We start from the raw sequence: 22,326 nt of genomic DNA on the forward strand, positions 1-22,326 counted from the left end.
TTATCAGAAATACCTCCCAATTTTTTGAGTGTTTTTATAATGCAAGGTACTGGGTTTTTTTCAAATTATTTTTGTGTCTATATTGAAGTAATAATGTGGCATTTGTTTTTATTCTGTTGATAGGATATATCACATTAGCTGATTTTTATATGTTGAACCAAGTTTATATTTCTAAGATAAATCCCTCTGGGTCATGGCGTATAATTCCCCTTCTATATTGGTGGATTTAGTCTGCTAGGATTCAATCGAGGTTTTTCCATCCATAGTCATAGGAGATAATGATGTTCCATTTTCTTTTCTTTTGGTATCTTTGTATGGTTTTTGTATTAGGGTATTACTGGCTTCATAGGTTGAGTTTTGAGGTGCTGCCTTCTCTACTATTTTTCAGAAGAGTTTGTGAAGAATGGCTGTTAATTTTACTTTAAATATTGTTAGAATTCACTAGGAAGCTGTATGATCCTGGTCTTTTCTGGGAGAGTAATTTTTTTAATGATTAATTCGATTTCTTTACTTTTTACAAATATATTCGGATTTTTAATATTTTCTTGAGTCAGTTTTGGTAGTGGAGTCTTTTAAGGACTGTTTCCATTTTATCCAAGTAGTTTAATTTGTTGCCTTACAATTACTCATTTTTTTAGTAACGTGCCCTCTTTTGTTCTTGATTTTTATCATTTGAGTCTTCTCTCTTTTTATTCTTAGTCAGTCTAGCTAAAGAATTGACAGTTTTGGTGATTTTTCCAAGATCTAACTCTTCGTTTCATTAATTTCCTTTATCATTTTTCTATTGTTTATTTTTGCCTTAATAATACTTTCTTCCTTTTGCTTGCCTTAATAATACTTTCTTCCTTTTGCTTGCTTTGGGCTTAGTTTGCTCTTCCTGTTCTGGTTTCTTAAGATAGACGATCAGTAACTGATTTGAGATCTTTCTTTATCATTAAGTGTTTTATAATATAGTTATTTCCCTCTAAGCACTTCTTTTTCTTTACCCCAAAAATTTTGACATGTTGTTCATTAATCTCAAAGAAATTTCTCATTTGCCTTATGATCTCTTTTTTGATCCATGTTTATAAGAACATTAATTTCTACATTTTGTGAATCCTATGTAATTCCTTCTGCTATTGATTTCTATTTTGATTCTATTATTACATGAAAATATACTTTGCATATTTTCAGTCCTTTAAGATATTCGAGGTTCACTTCTTACCTTAACACATACATGGTCTGTCTTGGAGAAAGTTCCTTTTACACTTGAAAAGAAATTTTGATCTGTGTTGTTGAGTGGAGTGTTCTATAGATGTCTCAAGTTGATATTTTATGTTGTTTAAACTTCCATTTCCCAATCTTATGTCCAGTTGTTTTATTTATTATAAAAAGTGTCATATTTGTGGCTTCAAGTGTTATTGTTGTATTATCTATTTCCCCCTCCAGTTTTTCTTTCTAAAGTGTGTTTCTCATAGAAAACGTAGAGTCAGGGTGGGATCCAGCAGGAGTGGGAAGGATAGAAGAAGAGGGTGAAAGGGGGGTGAAGATGATCAAAGTAATTTGTATGCATGTATGAAAACAGAATACTTATACCCATTTAAATTATTTAAAGAGGGGAGTATGAGGATAAGAAACAGTAGTTGAAGGCACGAATTTGATCAAAATACATTATATGCATATTGTATTTCCATTATATGGAAATATCACAGTGAAATCCCTTGTACAATTAATATATGGTAATAAAAAAAGAAAAAATAATTGTAATAACAAAAAAGAAAAACAAACCATATAGTTAGATAATTTTTTATCAGTTGCACTAATCTCTGATTTTAATTAGAATGTTTAATGCATTTTTATTTAATGCAATTTGCTGATATTTCAGAACTCTCCTCTGACATTTGGATATTTATATTCTATACATTTTATGTCATTTTTGTCCCCTATTCTTCCATTACTATTTCCTTTATGTTAATAAATATTTTTCAAGTGTATCCTGTTAATTTGTCATTTCTTTTACTGTTTTTTAAAAGTAATTTTCTGTGATATATTGTAAGAACTTCTGTAAATGTCACAGTGCACCCCCCAGTACAATAATAACAAAAAAAGGGAAAAAAAGTAATTTTCTCATTGGTTGCTATAGGAATTTCAATTAGCATCTTAATTTATAACAATTTAGTTCAGATGAAGCAACTTAATTTTTATGTACACAGAAGCTTTGCTCCTGTGTAGCTCCATCTTTCCACCCTCCAGTGTCTTGTTATAGTCATGCCAATTACATTGTTATTTATGTGGCCCATCAACACAGATACAATTATTGTTTTATACAGTTTTCTTTTAGAGGGGAGGAATAAAAGTTATAGGCAAAAAGTACATTTATATTGTCTTCTATATTTGTCTGTTAACTTTGCATTATTCTCTGCTTTTTTATGTAAATATGGATTTAGTGTCCTTTCATTTCAATCTGAAGTACTTTTAATATTTCTTGTAGAGAAGATTTGTTAACAATGAATTTTCTCCATTTTTAAAAGCTGGGAATATCTTTTCTGTTACATTTTTGCATTCTGATCTTATTGAACATGGAGTTCTTGGTAGGCAGTCTTTTAGCACATGGAGTCAGTTACTCTATTGCCTGTCTTGCCTCTGTTGGGTCTGGTAAGAATCAGCTGTTGACGTTACTGATGGTCCCTTGTATAGGATGAGTCATTTCTTTTGTGATTTTCAAGATTCTGTTTCTCTTTGGCTTTAAATAACTTGATTATGATGTATGAATCTCTTTGAGTTTATCTTAATTTGAGGTTTTTAGGTCTTTTTTTTTTTTAGCTTCTTAGATGTATAGATCAATGCTTTCTTTTACCACATTTGGGGATATTTTTAACTATTATGTCTTCAAGTTTTTTTTTTTTCTGTCATTCTCAGTCTCTTCTCTTCTTTGGGGACTCCATTATCTATGTATATGTTGGTATACTTAATGGCACGTCCTACAAATCTCTGAGGCTCTGTCCATTTTTCTTAATTATTTTTTTGTTTCTGTTCCTCAGACCTATTCATCTCAATTGACCTATCTTTATGTTCTGTCATTCTTCTGCATGTGCAAATCCACCGTAAGACCTTCAAGCAAGTTTTTTAAATTTGGTTGTTTTTTTATTTCTGTATTTATATTGAGATGCCCTATTTTGTGAGGCATTGTTATTGAGTTTTTTACACATGATTTCTTTCAGTTCTTTGAACACACTGAAAGTAGTTAATTTAGAGTCTTTATTTACTTAGTCCAAAGTCTGAGTTTCTATACAGACAGTTTCCACTATTTATTTTTTCCTATATATGAGCTCTTCCTTTTTTGTTTCTTTGTATGCCTCATATTTTTTGGAATGGAAATTTAAATGACATGGTGTAGTAATTTTGGTAATCAGATTTCTCTCTTTTTCAGGATTTGTTACTGTTGCTGTTTGTTTTAGTGACTTTTCCTCACTAATTCTATAAAAACTCTATTTTTTGTCATATATACCCACTGATGGCTCCACTTGGTTACCTATGTTACTTTGCCAACAATTGAAGACAGATTTCCTTAAATGTCTGGAAACACACTGATGGAGGGCATGCCGTCCATTACCTGTGGACCTCATCCCACTGGGCTCTGCCTCTTAAAGGTCCCAGTACCTCACAACACTACCACTCTGGAGACAAAGCCTTCAACACAAAAAAATTTGGGTGAGGGCGTTCACACTTAAACCACATCCAAACCATAGTAGGTACTGACATTAGATCTGTTGGCCTTGCATTCAAGCTCAAGTGTTGGCAAAAGCCCTTGGAAATCTCTTGACAGAATGCAGAGTCTTGATGAGCCGTGGACAGAAGAGGAGGGAGATGGTCCAGACCACCCTTACTATAACAGCATTCCCAGCAAGATGCCTCCTCCAGGAGGGTTTGTTGATGCACGACTGAAAACCAGACCCCATGCTCCTGACACAGCCCAGGTGAGTCTCATGCTTTCTCCTTGGACAGAGGCTCACTGGACCTTTTTTTTTTTTTTTTCATTTTCTTCAGTTTTATTTCAGATCGATGTTGCATTTAGCTTTTGCCATGATCATTCACGAACTCTTTCACTTCACTTCACAAAACATGTGACAAAGAGAGGTTTTTGCTTAATATCACAGTGCATTAGCCAAGTGCCTTGCAATTAAATTGTGATTCCTGAGATGTGAGCCTGGGAGTCCTCTCCATCCTAGGACAAATCCCATCATATGGTGATCTTAATGAGCAGGAGACAGAACTGAAGGTTTTTTAAATGTCTTATTGTGCTCTGGGTTCTCTGAAAAAAGAGTGAGTATAGGCCTTTAAATTATGAGATTTTTAATGTATTTTCTATTTTATCCATTCCCCCTTCAGCCCCAAATTTCCCCTTTAACTTAAAACTGCTTTTTAGAGTTATTATATTTCTATCTTGTTATAGGAAATTACTTCCCTTCCTCTTTTTTATGGTGCTGGGGATTGAATCCAGAGCCTTGTGAATGCTAAGTACATACTCCACCACTCCCAGCCCTGGAAAATTTTAACATTACCTACTTATGTCAATGAGAATGGTGTCAATAAAAATGGCAATCTAACATTGAAATCAAAGATCTAAGACAGAGGAATTTCCTGATTTTCAGAGCAGACTTCCCCAAATGTGAATGATTGTGGGCCTCTGAATTAGTGGGAAGTGGTATATGTCACATAGATACTCCAATTGTAATTCATTTTAGGTTACATTGAATGACATGACCACACATGAAAGAGGTCACTATAACAGTTGTAGTTGGTGGGGGAGGTGCGCTGTGGGAGTCATAAAAATGAGCAGGGTGCATGTATACCACCCACATAAACTTATTTGTCAAAATGCCATCCATGAGCCATGAAGGAAAAACTGAATGTAACAGAGGGCGCAGTCCACCCATCAAAGTCCTACCACTGCATTGTGGCTTTCAAAGATGGGGAATGAGAGGATAATTCTTTCATTCTGTGTATTTACATGTGTCTATAGTTTTCAGGAAAAGAGCAAACTTATTACCAGGGAAGACACTTAGGAGACACGTTTGGTGAAGACTGGCAGCGAACTCCCATCAGGCAAGGTGAGAGGCAGGGCAAGGTAGGTGAGAAACACGAAACACACTGGTAACAAACAGGGGCTCGCCAGTGAGTCATCACTTCCTGTGGAGTAGCAGGGTGAGGCCTTGCAAAGGTTTGCTGTGAGCAGTGCTACAAATTCCTTACAGACCCCTTAGAGGGGCAGCATCTTTCTCCCATGTCCACTGGCACAAATCCTGTGGTGCCTCCCGGCAGTCCCAGGTCCAGCTCAGACCCACTAGCACTCACTGTCTTTATGTACCTTGGAGACTGGCCACTGGCAGGCTTCCTCTGGCCAGAGCTTAGTTGCCCAGGGCTGCTGAGGAATTGATATTCCAGGAACACCTTTACCAATGTCAAACAGTAGTCAGTGAAGAACCTCTGAGATGTATTTTATTTACAAAAAAGCTCTGTGTTCCCCAGCAAGGGAGAGCCCGTGTCTCCTGCAGTGATTTCTTGTCCTTCCTCATCTCACTTCCCCTTCATGCCCCCCACTCAGGGGCAGCTTCAGGAGCAATGTTGGTACCTGCTTGAGGCTGGGGTTTATGGCACAGGAGGTACTGCAGATGTAAGTCACTCATAGGCCCCCGGTACTTTGAGAAGACATGTCCGTGTCTTAGCAAATCTAATAACACATGCTTATATCACATGCTAAAAATAATTTAGTTATAACTAAATCTAATCTAATGTAAGTATGTATAATCTAGATATCTAAATATCTAATGTAGATATCTAATTTAGATATATCCAGATATAACTATAATTTACATTAACTAAGAACTAGCTACTAACTACTCATAAAAATCTTTACTTTCTATAGTTATTTATATATACATAGTATATATATATATATATGTATTCTCTCTCCATCCTGTCTGTCTATTTATCTATCATCTATCTCTTTCATCTAAATCTATCTCTGTCTATATCTATCTATCTATCTATCTATTTATATTTACTTCCATCCATCCACTCATCTATATATCTATCCAATCTATTCTTTAAAGACTTCTTTCAACTTTAACTTTTTTCCCTTCTCAAAATTTTTCACAACTCTTTCAATATGTCCTGTTACTAAGCCTAGAGTGTCTGAAGAAGCTGGACATAACTGATGCCTTATGAATATAAATTCAGCCACTTACTGGTTTAACATTAAGCCTTATCCCTTCATTCTAGCCATTTGTGCCAGGGCACAAGCAACAATAAGTTTTCTAAATTTTCCTGTAAGAATTCCATTTCTGTCTCACCTGAAGAAAGACTCATAGTATTAGCCTAGCCAACCAAACACAGTAGTCCTGCTGAAGTAACAACCTGACTCTGCCTCTAATGCAATGAATATAGCAAATCAAAGATGTAATTTTGCCAGAGGTTCTTTTTCACTATGAGCTTTGTCCCACAAATATTTCAAATGCATTTAAATAGCATGTGCATTTGTAAGTATAACTGTTAAAGACTAAAGAAGGTACATTAGTTCCTCTAGATATTTACTTTATGGTAAAATATGTCAGATTTATTTTAAAATATATCTTTTAAAAAATATATTCTGCTATTCCAGCCAGGAACACAGCAGTACAGAACACAGCAGGTGCATGAGGGAAAAATGAACCTTACATAAGCTCCCAATCGGAACAGAGACTCATGTTCTTGATAAATTTCAAGGTCTTATTTGGAATAATAGACACATTTTTCCCATAGAACAAATAGGAATGACACTTACTAATTTGCCAGTCGGCATTCCTCCAAAGTGAGCATTAATTCCAGATGCCACTATGGCATGCTTCCCTCTGCCCCAGCTCAGCCACTACTGTTACCTGCAGTTGGAAAGACTGTCAGGAAGGCATTCATGGAACTTTTGATCTTTTCCTTTTTGAAAATTAGTTTGTAGAATTCTTTCTCTAATCACTGATTTGTTTGTAATATATTCAATCATATAAACCTTATTTGGTGGTTGCTGAGCAAGAATACATAATCCAAGAACAGCCTGCTAAACAAATCATGTACAAGGATAAGAAGCCAGAAATTTGGCTTGTGATCTTGCAGGCACAGTTCCCCAGTGAAGGACCATTATTTATTTGTGTATATTTGCACAACACTGCATCCTCACGTGCACAGCCTGGGCAATGGTGGAGTGCTGGAAAATACCTGTCAACAGTTACTGGGAAAACTTTTTAAAAAACCCAGAACTGGAGCTGGGTGTGATGGCACTCACCTGTAAGCCCAGCACTCAAGAGGTAGAGACAGGAGGATCACAAATTTGGGACCAGAATGTACCACTTAGTGAGATCTAGATCAACCTGGATTACATAGTGAGACCCTGTCTCAAAAAGAAAAAAAAGTCCTGAACCGACTCTTCCCAGTGGTATTGAGCCAACATTAATACATCACTACCCCAGAATAGGACAGAAATGTGAATGCCAGGGCATTGTTGTGGATGAGTTTGTGTGAGTGGATTGGAGACTGGTATACACAGAAAAGAGTGACCCAAGCATGCATTCTTGAGTGACAGAACAGCCAAGACCCTCAGGCTTGGCCTCAGCCTCAGCACCCCTTGGCCTACTAGGAAGTCCCTTTGATGCAGTGTGACTGCCTCAGAAGTGTGGCAGGGAGTGTTTCTCAATCCTGCTCCATAGACCCAGGCTAGGAGTGGATCTGGAACACCTGTTTTGTAAGGAAGGACTCTATTTGTTAGGAGGAGCTTTATAATCCATAAAGTGTTCACCGACACTTAAAAAAAAGAGCAGTTAAACTAAGGCTTGTGGTTCTGCTCAGCCATTTCCTATCAGAGCATTTGTGAAGGAGAGGAAAAGTGGGGCACCTCCTCTGACCATCATGGTGCCTATCCTGACATTGACTAGCAGGTCTCTTTTTGACATCTTAGCCAGGACACAGCAGCATTGGGCTTAGAAGAGGAGAATTTAGCTCAAGGACATCTGCAGGAAGAATGTTCTCATTGACTGGCTTCAGGAGCTCCTCTCTGGAATACTGGGGAGCCCAACACCAGAGGCACAAACCTTGTTGCCATCCTAAGAAATAAGGGGCTCATTTTCTTGTTGCAGGGTCCTTGGACATTTACAACATGCCAGAAGGGAAAGGACATGTGGCCACTGTGGGAGAAGCACCCACTTATGTCAACACCCGGCACATCCCACCACAGGCTCTGCCAGCTGCAGCCAGCAGTGCCGAGAGCAGCCCACGGAAAGACCTCTTTGACATGAGTAGGTTTTCCATTGGTCTCTCATTTTCTTCTCTTTTGAGGTTGCTTTTTACACTGCTTTTTATTCACTATACATCTAATCATTGAATTTTCTGCAAGCAGGGTTTTGATTAATGGCTCTTTTCTGGGCTCAGATTGGGCTCATTTTAAGACTTTGGGATTCTAAAATCTTTCTGCAGTCAAGAGGCAGAACCAATTGTCCCCTGTTTGGAACTGACTTTGCTCTTGAAGACTTGTCCATGCATTGAGACAAATGATATACACAAATCAATGTGTTCATTTATCTATTTATTTCAATATTAATTGGCCATTCTTTGCTAACTATTGTGTTATTTACTCAGGATGCACAGATTAAATGTCCTGCATTCTCAGAGGTCTCAGTCTTTTAAACAAGACCAGCATACAAACAAGAAATTGCAATGGGCCTCCCTTACATGTGTTCTCTCTCCATTGCTCATTTGTTCACCTATTTATCCTTCTGATTCTCACTCTTTCTTTCCAACTACTCCTTCCGAAAATTTATTGAGTTCTTAACACACGTAAAATACTTTTCTACTTATTAAAGATATCTAACAAAACAAAACAGACAGCCCCTACTCTGGTGGGGCTTAAAAAACAACTAAGCATGTATTGCCAGGTGAGAAGGGCTCCCAAGTTACAGGCCATAGGTCTGGGAGAGGAGAATGGCAGGAACTTGTCACACATGGCAATGTGGACTTCCTGTTTGTCGTACAGGTTAGGAAAACTAAGTCATTCACAAACCTAGATGGGATGAAAGTGGAAATTATTGTTGAGGAATTTGGAAAGAGTTTCCAAAGCTCACAAAAAGCTTTATACTTTAAAGTTTTCCTTTTTTAATTCCTTGAGAACTTAGCAAGCTGAAAAGGACAGGAAAGGAGACTAGGGCTGAATGAGTTGCTACTCTGTGCTAGGCACTTGCTATTTTGTTTGATTTTTCTCAATTACCCTACAGATAGATTTTATTATTACTGTTACTATCCCTAATTTATCGGGAGGAAATGGAGAATCCTACAAGTTAAGTAACCTCATCACATGTAAAAGACAGCCTTGCTGGTCCAACACTTGCTGCTCATGGTATCTCATGTGGGTGAAGATTGGGTTAAGTGCTCTGAAGACTAAGCAGCATCACGATACCCACACTTTACTCTTCCTCAGCCATTGCGGCTTCCCAGTCTAACTCCCACTTTGACAAAAATCACCTGAACCCAAAGAACTATTGAGTGTCACTGCCTGAAGATAGCTTACAGATCACTCCATCCAATCCCTTCATTTAAAAAAAATGTGAAAACAGCCCGAGAAGTATGAAGCCACTTCCCCAAGTTGTAAAGCAGAGCAGAGCCTCCAGCCTCTGTTCAGTTCTTTCAGTTTCTCTTTATTGTGGTCTAGTGCTGTACTTCCAGGAAAATCATTTCTACTGTTTAATTTAGTCAATTTAACAGTGACTCCTGGCCTCAGAGCCTGAGGAGAGTTAGGTGGGGCTGGATTTTGAGAGCACTGAGAACCAGAGCATCCTTCTCTCCAGTTAACTTCTACTCCTACTCCCAAAGGCAGAGAAGGAGACAGAAAGAAGAAAGGGCTTAAAGGGGGTTGTATCTACTGAGATGGATGGAAGTAAAGGCAATACTGTATGGTGTTGATCATGAACCATTAGAGCTAAGTAATAGTACGGGTGGCAGCGATGGTGATGATGTTGGGGATGTTGTACGTATCACTTTACAGGAAAACTGAATGTTGAAATTTAATTGGCTACTTCTTTTGGCACTGGTATTTGGTGCTGTAGACCAGCAGTTTACCAGTCCCTCTAGAGCAAGAAGTGTGTTCCAAAGGAAACCAAGCCAAGAGTGGTATCAGGTACCCATATTAAAAATAAAAATAAAATAAAAAACAAACATTTTTTGGCAGTACTGGGGTTTGTACAAGCTTCATGCTTGCTAGGCAGGCACTCTACCACTTAAGCCACACCTCCAGCCCCTTCTGCTCTGGGTATTTTGGAGATAGGGTCTTGCTTCTTGTCCAGGCCACCTGACTTGATTCTGTTTATGCTTCCCACCTCTGCTGGGATGGCAGGTATGCACCACTACACCCAACTTTTTACCATTGAGATGAGGTCTTGCAAACTTTTTTGCCTGGACTAGCCTAGAACTGCAATCCTCCTGATCTCAGTCTCTTGCATAGCTTGGAATGATAGTCACATGCCACCACACCCAGCTATCGGTTGTGATAGGGTCTTGCTAACTTTTTGTCTGAGCTGTCCTCAAACTATGATTCTCCCAAGCTCAGCCTCCCACATAACTTGGGATGACAGGCTCACCAGATAAAAACTTTTTGCTATAGAAATGAATGAATGAAGGGAAAGTAGAACTTGTAGCCTGGAGTAGGTCACACAAGTGGCACCCGAGGATTTTGAAATGAACCTTCAGTGGATTGGGCTTAGGTTTTGCATGAAATCAAAGCTTTGTAGGTTGTCTTTCCTTTGGTATTGGCAAATTTTTGTACAAATTTGTTGAGGCTGTCTGATTTTCTAAGGAAAGTAGGTCGCATGAAATGTGTATAGCGTGTAACAATGAAGTCATTCCCAATAGCTAGACAAAGAGTGTGCTTAAATCCTTGGCACAAAGCACAACTCCCAGCTATCTGGGGAAAGCAGATTCACCAGAGTGAGTCATGCCAAAAATTGGGATGTGCTTTAAACGTTTGTGATGAATCCTGTTATACTACCAGCCAGTTGTTTTTCTCTAGTCACTCTCTCCCAAGAAGTTGTGTTTGCATTTTCATCTCTCACACCATGTTTTTATCATTCTTTCTTGGGATTGACTTGTTGCTGGAAAATGTTGTTGACAGAACCTTTTGAAGACGCTCTCAAGAACCAGTCCTTGGGGCCCATGTTGAACAAAGCAGCCTCAGTGGAGTGCATCAGCCCCGTCTCACCCAGAGCCCCAGACGCCAAGATGCTGGAAGAGCTGGATGCTGAGCCTTGGTACCAAGGAGAGATGAGCAGGAAGGAGGCAGAGGGACTGCTGGCGAAAGATGGAGACTTCCTTGTCAGGAAGAGTACCACCAACCCTGGCTCCTTTGTCCTCACAGGCATGCACAATGGCCAGGCCAAGCACCTGCTGCTGGTGGATCCTGAAGGCACGGTGAGGCATGAGGCAAGGGCCTTCCAGTGAGCTCATACCTACCTTTAACCATGTCTACTTCTTGAGCAGTGTGGTGGGGTAACCACCGCACTGTCTCCTCTACCTGTGCATGCCTGGCTGGGACAGAGGACTTAGGCCTTCTGGTCAGAGCCAAAGGAGAGGTGTCCAGGGTGAGTGCCCTATGGGAGTAATAGAACTTGGGAAATTACCATGGCCCCGGCTAAAAGCCCCAATCCATGTCCTTTAAGATAAATAAACAGAATTTTAAGCTTACTATATAGAGACTTAAAAAACATTGAGTCTCTACTCCATATCATATTCTAAAGTAACTTCAGTTGGAATTGAAACCTAAATGTGAAAGATAAAACTAGAAAGCTGTAAAGAGAACTATGAAGAGATAAATCTATGAAAAGAAAGTTTTTCTTCCAAATACATTCACAGTGGACAAGGATATACAGGCTCTTGGATTTTTAATATTTATCTCAAATATTGAGTTGCTGAGGCTGTAAAAATGCTGAGCAGTAGGCGCCCCTACCCCAATTAGTCTCTTGTTTTCCTGTTCAGAGAAGTTATGCCTGGTGACCTGGTGTTGGTACCAGTGTGTCTAAAAAATTCTGTGCATTTGGCTGAATCACCCACCTCCCAATCAGTGAATATATTTGCCTTTACCCTCGGTATAGCCCAATAATTGTTAAGTTTAATAAATGCAATTAAATCAACTTAACCATTGAGTATTCCCAGGATTGTTGTTTACAACTTCTTAGGCTGTGAAAACAAAAAGCACAAGGTAGAATGATTTAAGTAGAATTATTTCAATGATTGATAGTAGGTCTGAATCAATCAATAGCATTGAACTTGCACACAATTTAACCATATGGGATGCATGGGTGGGAGCAGGGAGGGGCTACCCGAGATGATTGAGGGAGTCAGATTGAGATGCCAGCACATCCCAGCTCCTGGTGCTCTCAAAACATCTGTCTTTGCATAGTCCCTTTGCCCTCTGCACTAAGGCCACCGCTTCCCCAAGGATGGACTGTAATGAAAGTGACCACTTCCTTCCAGCCCACCTACAGTAGCTATTTTTTTACATGTACATCATCTACGAAAATATAGTTTTTATGTTTGTGCCTTTTAGAAACTTGCAAACATGATGCTGTTCCATAAATCCCCTTTCCCTTCATATTTTTTATCCCAGGGTGTTTTTGAGAAATGTTGATGGTGCTTTCTGTATATGGGCTCAATACTTGGGTGGGCTGCCTCGGGTCCATCGTACACACATTCTGCACGTCACTTACTGGGCTCTCTGGAGAAGGGCACCTAAGCTGCCACAAAGCATCATGGATGTTTTTCTCTGTACTAAGGTACAAAGTCTCTGAGTCTCTCTGGGGCAAGTGTCAGGAGTGAAACTTTTAGACAGAGGAAATGCATGTGTTTAATTTCACCAGGGATTGCATTTGCATTCTTCAATTAGCTGGACCACTGAGAGGCTCACTAGCAGACCGCAAGGGGTCCCCCATGCTCTTCCTTGATGACGTCTCCCTAGTTTTGCTAGTCTGTAGGAGTAAAGAGTAAAAGGACACCTCATAGTCTAATTTTCAATTTTAATTACATGTCATTAGCAGTTTGCCAGGTATCTCCTGTAATTTTTTTAATGCTTTTATCTTGTCCCATATTTTTCTTTTGACTTCATTTTTTTCCAGTATTGGGGATTGAACTCAGGTCCTCATGCTTGCTAGGTAGGTGCTCTACCATTTGAGTCATTCTGCCAGGCTTGACTTTTTTAAAACTGGGTTTTCTTGTTGAGTTTTTTAGCAATAGAAATTCCATGTGAAAGCTTTTGCTTTTTTTTTTTTTTTTTTTTTGATGGTACTGGCATTTGAATTCAGGGCCTCTTGTGCTTGCTAGCCAAGAAACTACCACTTAAGCCATGCCACCAACCCTTGCTTTTCTTTTTTTTTAATCTGATAATTTTGTCTGTGATGTTCTCCATCAAAAGAGGTTTTTCTTTAGAATGTAGCTGAATCCATCAGTTTTTCAGTTTATGGTTTATGATTTTTTAGTTTAAATTTTTTCCTCACCCACAAGTTACAAACAAACTGCATTCTATGTCTCCTTCTATTAACTTTAGCTTTCACAATTAAGTTTTAGTTCCAGCTGAAGATACCTATTTTTAAAGCCTCCATAAAGTAAGCTCATTTTTGACACCTTTTACCAAATCATTCATATTTTCTCTGCCATACCAATGTTCCTTCTGACTGTATTCTGGGCTGGGATCTGTTTCTGGAGTCTTACTTCTGTTCTATTGATCTACTTATTCCTTGTGTAGGTACTATACATTTTATCATAATGGCTGTAAAATTGTCTTAACATCTAGTGATGTGACTCCTTCCTCTTGATTCTCCTTTATGCAAACTTCATTTGCTCTTCTCAGACATTTACCATTCTTTATTCTGACTTTATTTTTTTATAAACCATACGATTAACTTTTACTGTGTCACTTCTTTTTATTAGCATATGTTAATTGTACAAAATAATGGATTTTGTTAGGACATTTCCATGCATGCACGTAACACACTTTGATCATATTACCCCATATTTATTCTGATTTTTGAATCAGTTTATCAGATCCCCAAAAATACATGCAGGAATTTTGGTAGGACTCACATTGAATGTGTAAATTAATTTGGTGGAGAAGGAACATTTTTAAATCTTAGATCATCACATCCACAAACATGACATAACTCTCCATTCACTCAGTTATCCTTGGTGAAGTTTCAAAATTCTCTCCAGAAAGTTCTTCCATTTCCTTTGTTAGGTGGTTTCCCAGAGTGTCTAGGTTTAGACCCCGCTGTAAGTGAAGTTTTGTGGCTAGGTACCTTTCTCAACAAGCACTGCTATGGAAAGATGAGTGTGGTGTGATCTTTGTGAATCCAGAGTGTTACTGGAACCGGGTCCTACCTTTGCACGCACTGATAGATAACGCACCTCCTGCTCATCATTACACCTGTTCTCACTCTGCTGTGCCTTTGAGCGCTGACCAGAAGGGGGCGCCATTGCCTGGCCCACGCTGAAAGGAATTATTTTGAGATTTTGTTCCATTAAGAAGAGTATTTGCAGTAAGTTTTTGGTAGATGGTCCATCTCAACCTAAGGGACTTAATTAATTAGTTAATTAATTCAGTAAATATGCACCGAGTGCCTCCTAAACCTGAACATCATTTTGGACACCTGGTATTCATCTGTAAGCCAATTTTAAAAGAAAATCTCCTCTTTGGTGGAATGTTTACCTATTACTTTTATCATATATTGCCTCTGAACTTTATCACATGCTTCTTCAGCATCTTTTGAGTTAATAATTTTTTCTTAAATCTTTCAATATGGAGAACGACACAGGTAGATTTTTCTGATGCCATGATCCCATCATAAATGCTACTTTGTCTTGGTATAGTAATTGTTAGGTTTGGACACTTACTCTTTTCTTTAGGATTCTTTGGACTCTCTGTTATAAGTGAAGTCTGCCTTTGCTTGTGAGTGCTTATCTGACTTGAGTATCTATCAGGTTGATATGGTCATACTCACTGCTTAGTGTGAGTATGAACTGGGCTTATTTCAAATCAGACAAGGCTTGTCAGGGAATCCCCTGATAAACCAGAGTATCCCCTGGATACTCTATTTCTTTATTCTGACTTATTTTTTAATACACTTATCACAAACAAGCATTTGCTCAGTTGTTAATTTGATTATTTGATTCCCCCTTCCACTAGAATATAACCTCCGTATGAGTAGCAATCTTATTTTTGCAGTAATTTTCTGCTTTGGGCCCAGTACCTGGCACACAGAGGTGTTCAACCGATGAGTGCTTGACCAACCCAGGCTCTTACAGGTTAGGAATTGAGAATCCAAACAGATGACCTGGGGACATCATACCCTACTAAGTATAGCAGCACATTCGATGTGGTGTGCAGTTGCAGAACCACAAACCAAGTTTTCTAAATGGAACCAGCCCAGAGTTCTGTCTTTGCATAAGCTGTCCACCAATTCACTTGTAGTTTTATAAAAAGAAAACAGGAGAGAAAATTATCAAGCAATTTTATGAGAATATAAATATTTCAGTTGAAATCTGGGCTATTTAAAAACATGATATGGCTAAATCTAGCTAAATATGTCATCATACAAAACAAAGATGGTTACATTTCTGTTCATTTAGTCTTTTTAGACCAAAGAATGCTTTTGAAAGAGAAAGATACTCTACTAACAATATATATGTTGTACATTCAAATCAGTATCAAGATGGTGTAGAAAATGAGGTAATAGGGTTGTAATAATATGGTCAAACTCTGTCCACACAAGCCAATCCCAAAGCTGTGCTGTTCATATAATTTCAGGTTTGGAGGAGAAATTTGCAGTGCAGTTGGGAACACTTGTTAAGTCATACCTACTAATGACTATTCTTTTGGGGGGCTTTTAGCTGAATCTGATTATCTGGTTTAATTGATCTGATGGAGGATAGCTTTAGCTGAAAAGAAAATGGAAAGGAAAGACTTAATTAAAAACGTATGTTGCTCCCTTGCTGTGAGGACACCAAAATAGACGCAGAACACATTCTATTCAATATTTATTCATCTGATTTTCATGGTAATTGGCTGGTCCCTGACTATAAAGGGGAAAACTTGGCAGAACAGATTACGCACAGAAAGAAGGATGCAAAACAGTTCTGCATCTAAATTTAATCCAGAGTCTGCATGCCTCTGAGGCCCTCCCACCATGCGCTGAGGTCACTGGAAACCAGGTGAGAAGGCCACTTGGGACAGATTCTGCACTTCCTTGGTAAGGTGCTGAAAATAAAAGACCCTAAAATAACAGCTGAAAGAGCAGTGACTGGGTCTGAGAGTTAGGCTTCAGAGAGGCAGTCTGAAACCTCCTCTCCCTACCCGTTTTTTCTTTTCAGCATCTTCTGAATCACTCAGTCGGCCTATGTGTGCTTGAAATTATGCCCTGAGTCATTCATCATTGGTTCATCATTTGGCTTTGTAATACCATCCCAGTGGGGTGAGCTTGCACAAGTGGCTGGGTTCTCCCTGGCCTTCATTCATGTGGTCTCTGGTTATTGCACATTTCAGAGCACACACTGGGGCGTTTACCCATTAAATCACAAAGAAATGACAACACTCCAATATTCCCACACTTCTTAGCTATTTCTTTTATCTTGAGAATAACTTTAAAAAAGAAGAAAGGACTTTTTTTAATTGGGTAAGACTCTAAAATTGTGACAATAAAGGCAAAATAGAAAAATGAGATTGCATCAAATTTAAAGCCTTCTACATAGCAAAGGAAACAATCAGCAGAGTGAAGAAACAACCTAAGAATCAGAAAAAGTATTTGCCAAGTGTTTATCTGCTAAGAGGATAGTGTCCACAATATATAAAAATTCAAATCAATAGAAAAAGTCCAATTAAAAAATTAGACAAAAGAGCTAGAAAGACATTTTTCAAAAGACCTACAAATGACCAACAGGTTGGGAAAAAATGCTCAACATCACTTATCACCAGGGAGATGCAAATCAAAACCACACGATGTCACCTCACCAAGTTATTGTGCCTGTTATCAAAAAGACCAAAATAATGAATACTGGTAAACACACAGAAAGAGAGCCATTACACACTCTGGGTGGGAAGGTAAATTGTACAGATGCTATGGAAAACGGTATGGAGTTTCCTTCAAAAAATTTAAAGTAGAACATGTATGATCAATCTCACTGCCCAAAGAAAATGAAATCAATATGTCACAGATACACCTGCACTCCCATGTTTACTGCAGTACTCGTCACAGTAGCAGAATCAACCTAACACACACATACACACACAGGAATACTACTTAGCCCCCAAAGGATGGAATCCTGTCATTTGTCACAACATCGCATGAACCTGCAGAACATTAGGTTAAGTGAAATAATCTAGGCAAATATTGCACACTCTCATTTACCATGGAATCTATGAAAGTTATTTCATAAAAGTAGAGAGTAAAATAGTGATTATCAGAGGCCAGGGAGGCTGGGAAAAGGGGAACTGGGAGAGTAGGTCAACAGTAGGGTTATTATAGCTAAAAATAATGCATTCTGTATTTCAAAAATCTAGAAGAGAAGATTGAGTGTTCTCACCACAAAGAAATGGTACATGTGTGAGGTGATGGATATGCTAATTACCCTGACCTGATCACTGCACAATGTATACATGTATCACATCACATTGGGCCTACATTTGTACAAGTATTGTATGTCCATTTAAAAGGTGGCCCTCGAGCCCCTCCTCTTACTATGCCTTGTTATTGTAAGATTTCATTTGTATCAGTCAGTCTGGGCTGTGTTACAGGAGCAAATAAAGCCTGACTCCTTCACGCTTCACCCAGTAGAACTTCAGTCCTGACGCATGCCCAGTCCCTGTGTGTACCCAGCCTCATCTGATTATTGGGTGGCTCAGGACCCAGGTGCTGTCCATCTTCTGTGTCCACCTGTTCAAACCACCAAGAAATCAAAATTGCTACCGTCTAATCTTCTGAGCCCATTTGTGTTTCTCCAATTATCTAACAATGCCTTTTATTTCAAGAGTCCTGCTCAGAATTGTGCATTTTGTTGTCACATCTGCCTCCTTCAACCTGGAGCAGTCCTCAATTTGGAGGACTGGGTGCTTCGGATGCATCCTTAAATGTCTTCCAAACCCAGGTGTTAAGTGCTATTTCGGAAATGGTCAAGCCTTTAGGAGGTGGGGCCTGGTGGGAGGAAGTTAGGTTATTGGGTACCTGCTCTTGAAAGAGATATTGGGAGCCCAGCCCCTTTTTTTCTCTTTGCTTCCCAGCTGTCAGGAGGTAGATAGCCTCCTCTGCCACTCACTTCCACCATGATGTACCAGTGCAGTCACAAGTCCAAAGCAACAGAGCAAAGGACCATGGACTGGAGCCTCTAAATTTGAGCCAAAGTAAACTTTCCCTCCTTAAAGTTGATTTATCTCAGGACTTTTGTCACAGCACCAGAACACTGACTGATACTCTCACTCTTTGGGTCTGCATCTTGCTGCTCTTTCACAGAAATGACATAGGGTATCTGCTGGTGGAAATGACTGAGTGTTCTCTTTGATGGCTTCATTCAGGAGGCATTTGTCAGGCTTCCCCACTGGAGACTTTCTCCTCTTTCCTTTGTAATTAAGAAACATTGGGTGGAAGGTATGTGGAACTATCCAAACACTCTGGTTGCTAGTAAAAATTTCAGTTATATTGATTCTTTTTGTTAGAATTCATAATTCCCAAATTTACTCATTGGATTCTAATCTGTTAGTGTATTTATCCTGATGCTCCTTCAACTGGCTTCTGTGCCCTTTGTATATGTTCTCATCATTCTTTGAGCACCTCCATCCCTGTAACAGCCTCATCCTCTACCACTAATCCTGCAAGCTGACTTTTCTCCCAAGGACACCTGGAGCTTTCATAAGGGGAATGGTCTCTAGAAACTAAGCTCATGCACAAGCTATGCTTTTTGGGATTGTGTTGGCTCCCTACCATGGTGACAAAATTCCTGAGATAATCAACTTGAAAGGAGGAAAAGTTTCTTTTTGGCTCATGCTTTTAGATATTTCAGTCCATGGTCATTTGGTACTGCTGGAGGCAGCTGCTCACCTCATGTCAACCAGGAAGCAAGAAGAGAAGAAAAAGAGAGAGAGAGAGATTGAGAGAGAAAGGGGAAGGACAGAGAGGCTAAGGTCCCAATATCCCTTTCAAAGGCATGCCCTTAAGGGACCAGAAAACTTCCAACTATGCCCTACCTTGTAAAGATTCCACCAGTAGCATCACAGGCTGGAGACAAATCCTTTAACACAGGGACCTTCAGGGGACACTTATCCAAACCTTAACAAGAGTGTTGCTGTCCCTGGGCCTCTTAATGGTTAGTTAGAGCAGGCACACACACTGCCACACCACACACACACACACACACACACACACACACACACACACACACACACATACACACCAGCCTCTACATACACACACTCACACCTCCACACAATAATGCACACATATACATTATTGTCTATGTTTATTTCCATATCTATCTGTATATATTGGGAACCATGAATTTCAATTCCAATCCAATATCACAGATTGATTATCGGTTGTCTCCTCTTTTCGGCGTGTATAACTCCCTTCTCCAATGATGAGTAGCCTGACTCCCACTATCTTTAATATCTTCACTTACTTGTCCAGTACCACTCATACGTAACCCTTCTCCCATCTTGGCTGCTTCTCCTTGTCTATCATGGGTACCCTTCTTACCTTGTCTGGGCACCTACTCCTTCTGCTGATCATCCCCATATGGCTTCTTACCTTACCCTACTCATGCTCTGACACCCCACACTGGTCCACCCTGTCACCTAGATGTCCACTCCCCTCCCCAGACTCTGGCTTCCCCTACTGGGCTGTGTAGCCTCCTCCCTGATGATGATGCCTTTCTTGACACTCTACTTGGCCTCTAATACCCCCTATTCATCTGTCATCTGGTGGGTACGTTCTACTCACGTGGCTTGGGTCTCTTTTTCCATTCATCTACTCATGGGCATATAGCTGAAATATTTGGCTAGATATGGAAATATTTGGCTATTGTGAATAATGCCATAATAAACGGGAATTTCAGGTATCTCTATAGTAAGCTGATTTTGATTCTTTTGGGTGTATACCTTAAGTGATGTGGCTAGATCATACTATAATTCTATTTTAGAAGTTTTAAGGAACCTTCATATTGATTTCCATAGTAGCTGGACTAATTTACATTCCCACTAGCAGTGGATAAGATTTCCTTTTCCCCTGCATCTTTACCAGCATTTGTTGTTGTTTGTTTTCTTGATGACAGCCATTCTGATTGGAGTAAGATAGAATCTCAATGTGGTTTTGATTGGCATTTCTTTTATGGGTAAGGATGTTGAACATTTTTCATGTATTTATTGGCCATTTGTACTTTTTCATTAGAAAGTTTCTGTTCAGTTGCATTGCGTGTTTATTGATTGGCTTATTTGGTTTTACGCTGTTTAAGTTTTTGAGTTCTTTTTTTTTGTGCTCTACCTATTAATTCCCTGTTGGATGAATATTTGGCAAAGACTTTCTCCTATTCTGCAGGTGTCTCTTCACTGTTTATTTTTTTTCTTTCATTGTGGAGCGGATTTTTATTTTGATACAATCCCATTTGTCAATTCTCACTCTTATTTCCTGAGCTATTGGAATACTATTCAGAAAGTCCTTACCTGTGATTTTATCTTCAAGTCTTTCCCTAACATTTTTCTCTCATAGTTTCAAAGTCCCAGTCTACATGAAGGTCTTTGATCCATTCTGAGTTCGTTTTTTTGTGCAGAGTAAGTGACAGGGATCTAGTTTCAGTATTCTACATGTGGATCAAATTTTCCTAGCACCACTTGTTAAAGAGGCATTTTTTTCCCATGTATGTTCTGGCGGCTTTGTAAAAAATCAAATGGCAGAATCCATTTGGGCTTATTCATGGATCTTCTGTTTTATTCCTATGGCTTATGTGCCTGTTTTTGTGCCACTACCATGCTGGTTTTGTTACCATGTCTCTATAGTATAAAGTCAAGTTTGTGATTGTTTTTCAGTTTTTATTTTTTGTTTGTTTTGTTCAGGGTAGGTTTGGCTATTCAGGGTGTTTTGTGTTTCCATATGAATTTTAGGATTGTTTTTTTCTATTTCTGTGAGCAATATCAATGGAATTTTATGGGGATTACATTGAATTTGTATATTCTTTTTGTAGTATGGTCATTTTAGCAATATTTATTCTGCCTATTCATGAATATGAGATGTCTTTCCATCTTCTAGTGGCTTCTACAATCTCTTTCTTCAGTACTTTATACTTTTCATTAAACACCTTTATCATCTTTGGTTATGTTTACACCTAGGTTTTCTTGCGGCAACTGTGAATGGTGTTGCTTTCCTGATGGCTTTTTCAGTAAGTTCATTGTTGGTGTATAGAAAAGCCATTTATCCACCACTTAGTGTTTATCACATCTAAGAATCTTGGATTTTTTAAGTATAGGATCATACCATCTGCAAACAGGGATAGGTTGACTTCTTCCTTTCCTATTTGCATTCCTTTTATTTCTTTATCTTGCCTTTTGGCTCTGGCTAAGAATTCAAGCACTATATTGAATAAAAGTGGTCATAATGGACGCCCTTATTCATTCCTGATTTTACAGGAAATTCTTTTAGTTTCTTCCCATTTAGTACAATGTTGGTTATAGGTTTTATATGTATATATATATATTTTTTTGTGTGTGTGTGTGTGATATATATATATGTATGTGTGTGTAATATATATACATATTTATGTCATATATGGTCTTTATTATGTTGAGGTATGTTCCTTCTTTTCCTAGTTTCCTCAGGACTTTTTTCATGAAGGATGCTAAACTTTGTCAAGGACTTTTTCTGCATCTATTGAGGGGATTATTTGACTAACATCCTTGCTTCTTTATATTTATTAGATTTATTTATCCTTTCAAGCATGAGGCCATGAGTTCAAACCCCAGTACCAGCAAAAATAAATTGATAAAAAAGGAAGAAAATCTCAACAAATACAAGAAAAGTGAAATAACTTGTTATATTTTATCAGCCCATGATGGAATAAAACTAGACATCAACAGCAAAAACAACTACAGAAAATATATTAACACATGGATGCTAGTTTCCATGTGTTTGCGTATTTTGAGTCATCATTTCATTCTTGGAATGAAACCAACTTGATCATGGTGTATAGTCTCCTTAATGTGTTGTTGAAGTCAATTTGTAAATATTTTCTTTAGGACTTTTGCATCTATGTTCATCA

General features: G+C 38.7%; 1 protein-coding gene across 7 annotated transcripts in view; it reads left to right on the forward strand.

The window, feature by feature from the left end:
- Positions 1 to 22,326, forward strand: part of LOC109675955 (SHC-transforming protein 3) — a 171,888-nt gene that overhangs the window by 126,172 nt on the left and 23,390 nt on the right. For 3 of the 7 annotated variants that reach the window (XM_074052409.1, XM_074052408.1, XM_074052411.1), the window contains 4 exons: positions 3,806 to 3,956; positions 5,003 to 5,090; positions 8,142 to 8,300; positions 11,162 to 11,469. The exons of 1 other annotated variant lie outside the window; for it this stretch is intronic. In XM_074052409.1, the coding sequence (XP_073908510.1) occupies positions 3,806 to 3,956; positions 5,003 to 5,090; positions 8,142 to 8,300; positions 11,162 to 11,469 (706 nt within the window). The remainder of the gene's footprint in view (positions 1 to 3,805; positions 3,957 to 5,002; positions 5,091 to 8,141; positions 8,301 to 11,161; positions 11,470 to 22,326) is intronic. 3 more of the 7 variants (XM_074052410.1, XM_074052412.1, XM_074052414.1) reach the window with 2 other exon arrangements.

This window comes from Castor canadensis, chromosome 13 (assembly GCF_047511655.1).
Source record: "Castor canadensis chromosome 13, mCasCan1.hap1v2, whole genome shotgun sequence".
Classification (NCBI taxonomy): Eukaryota; Metazoa; Chordata; class Mammalia; order Rodentia; family Castoridae; genus Castor; species Castor canadensis.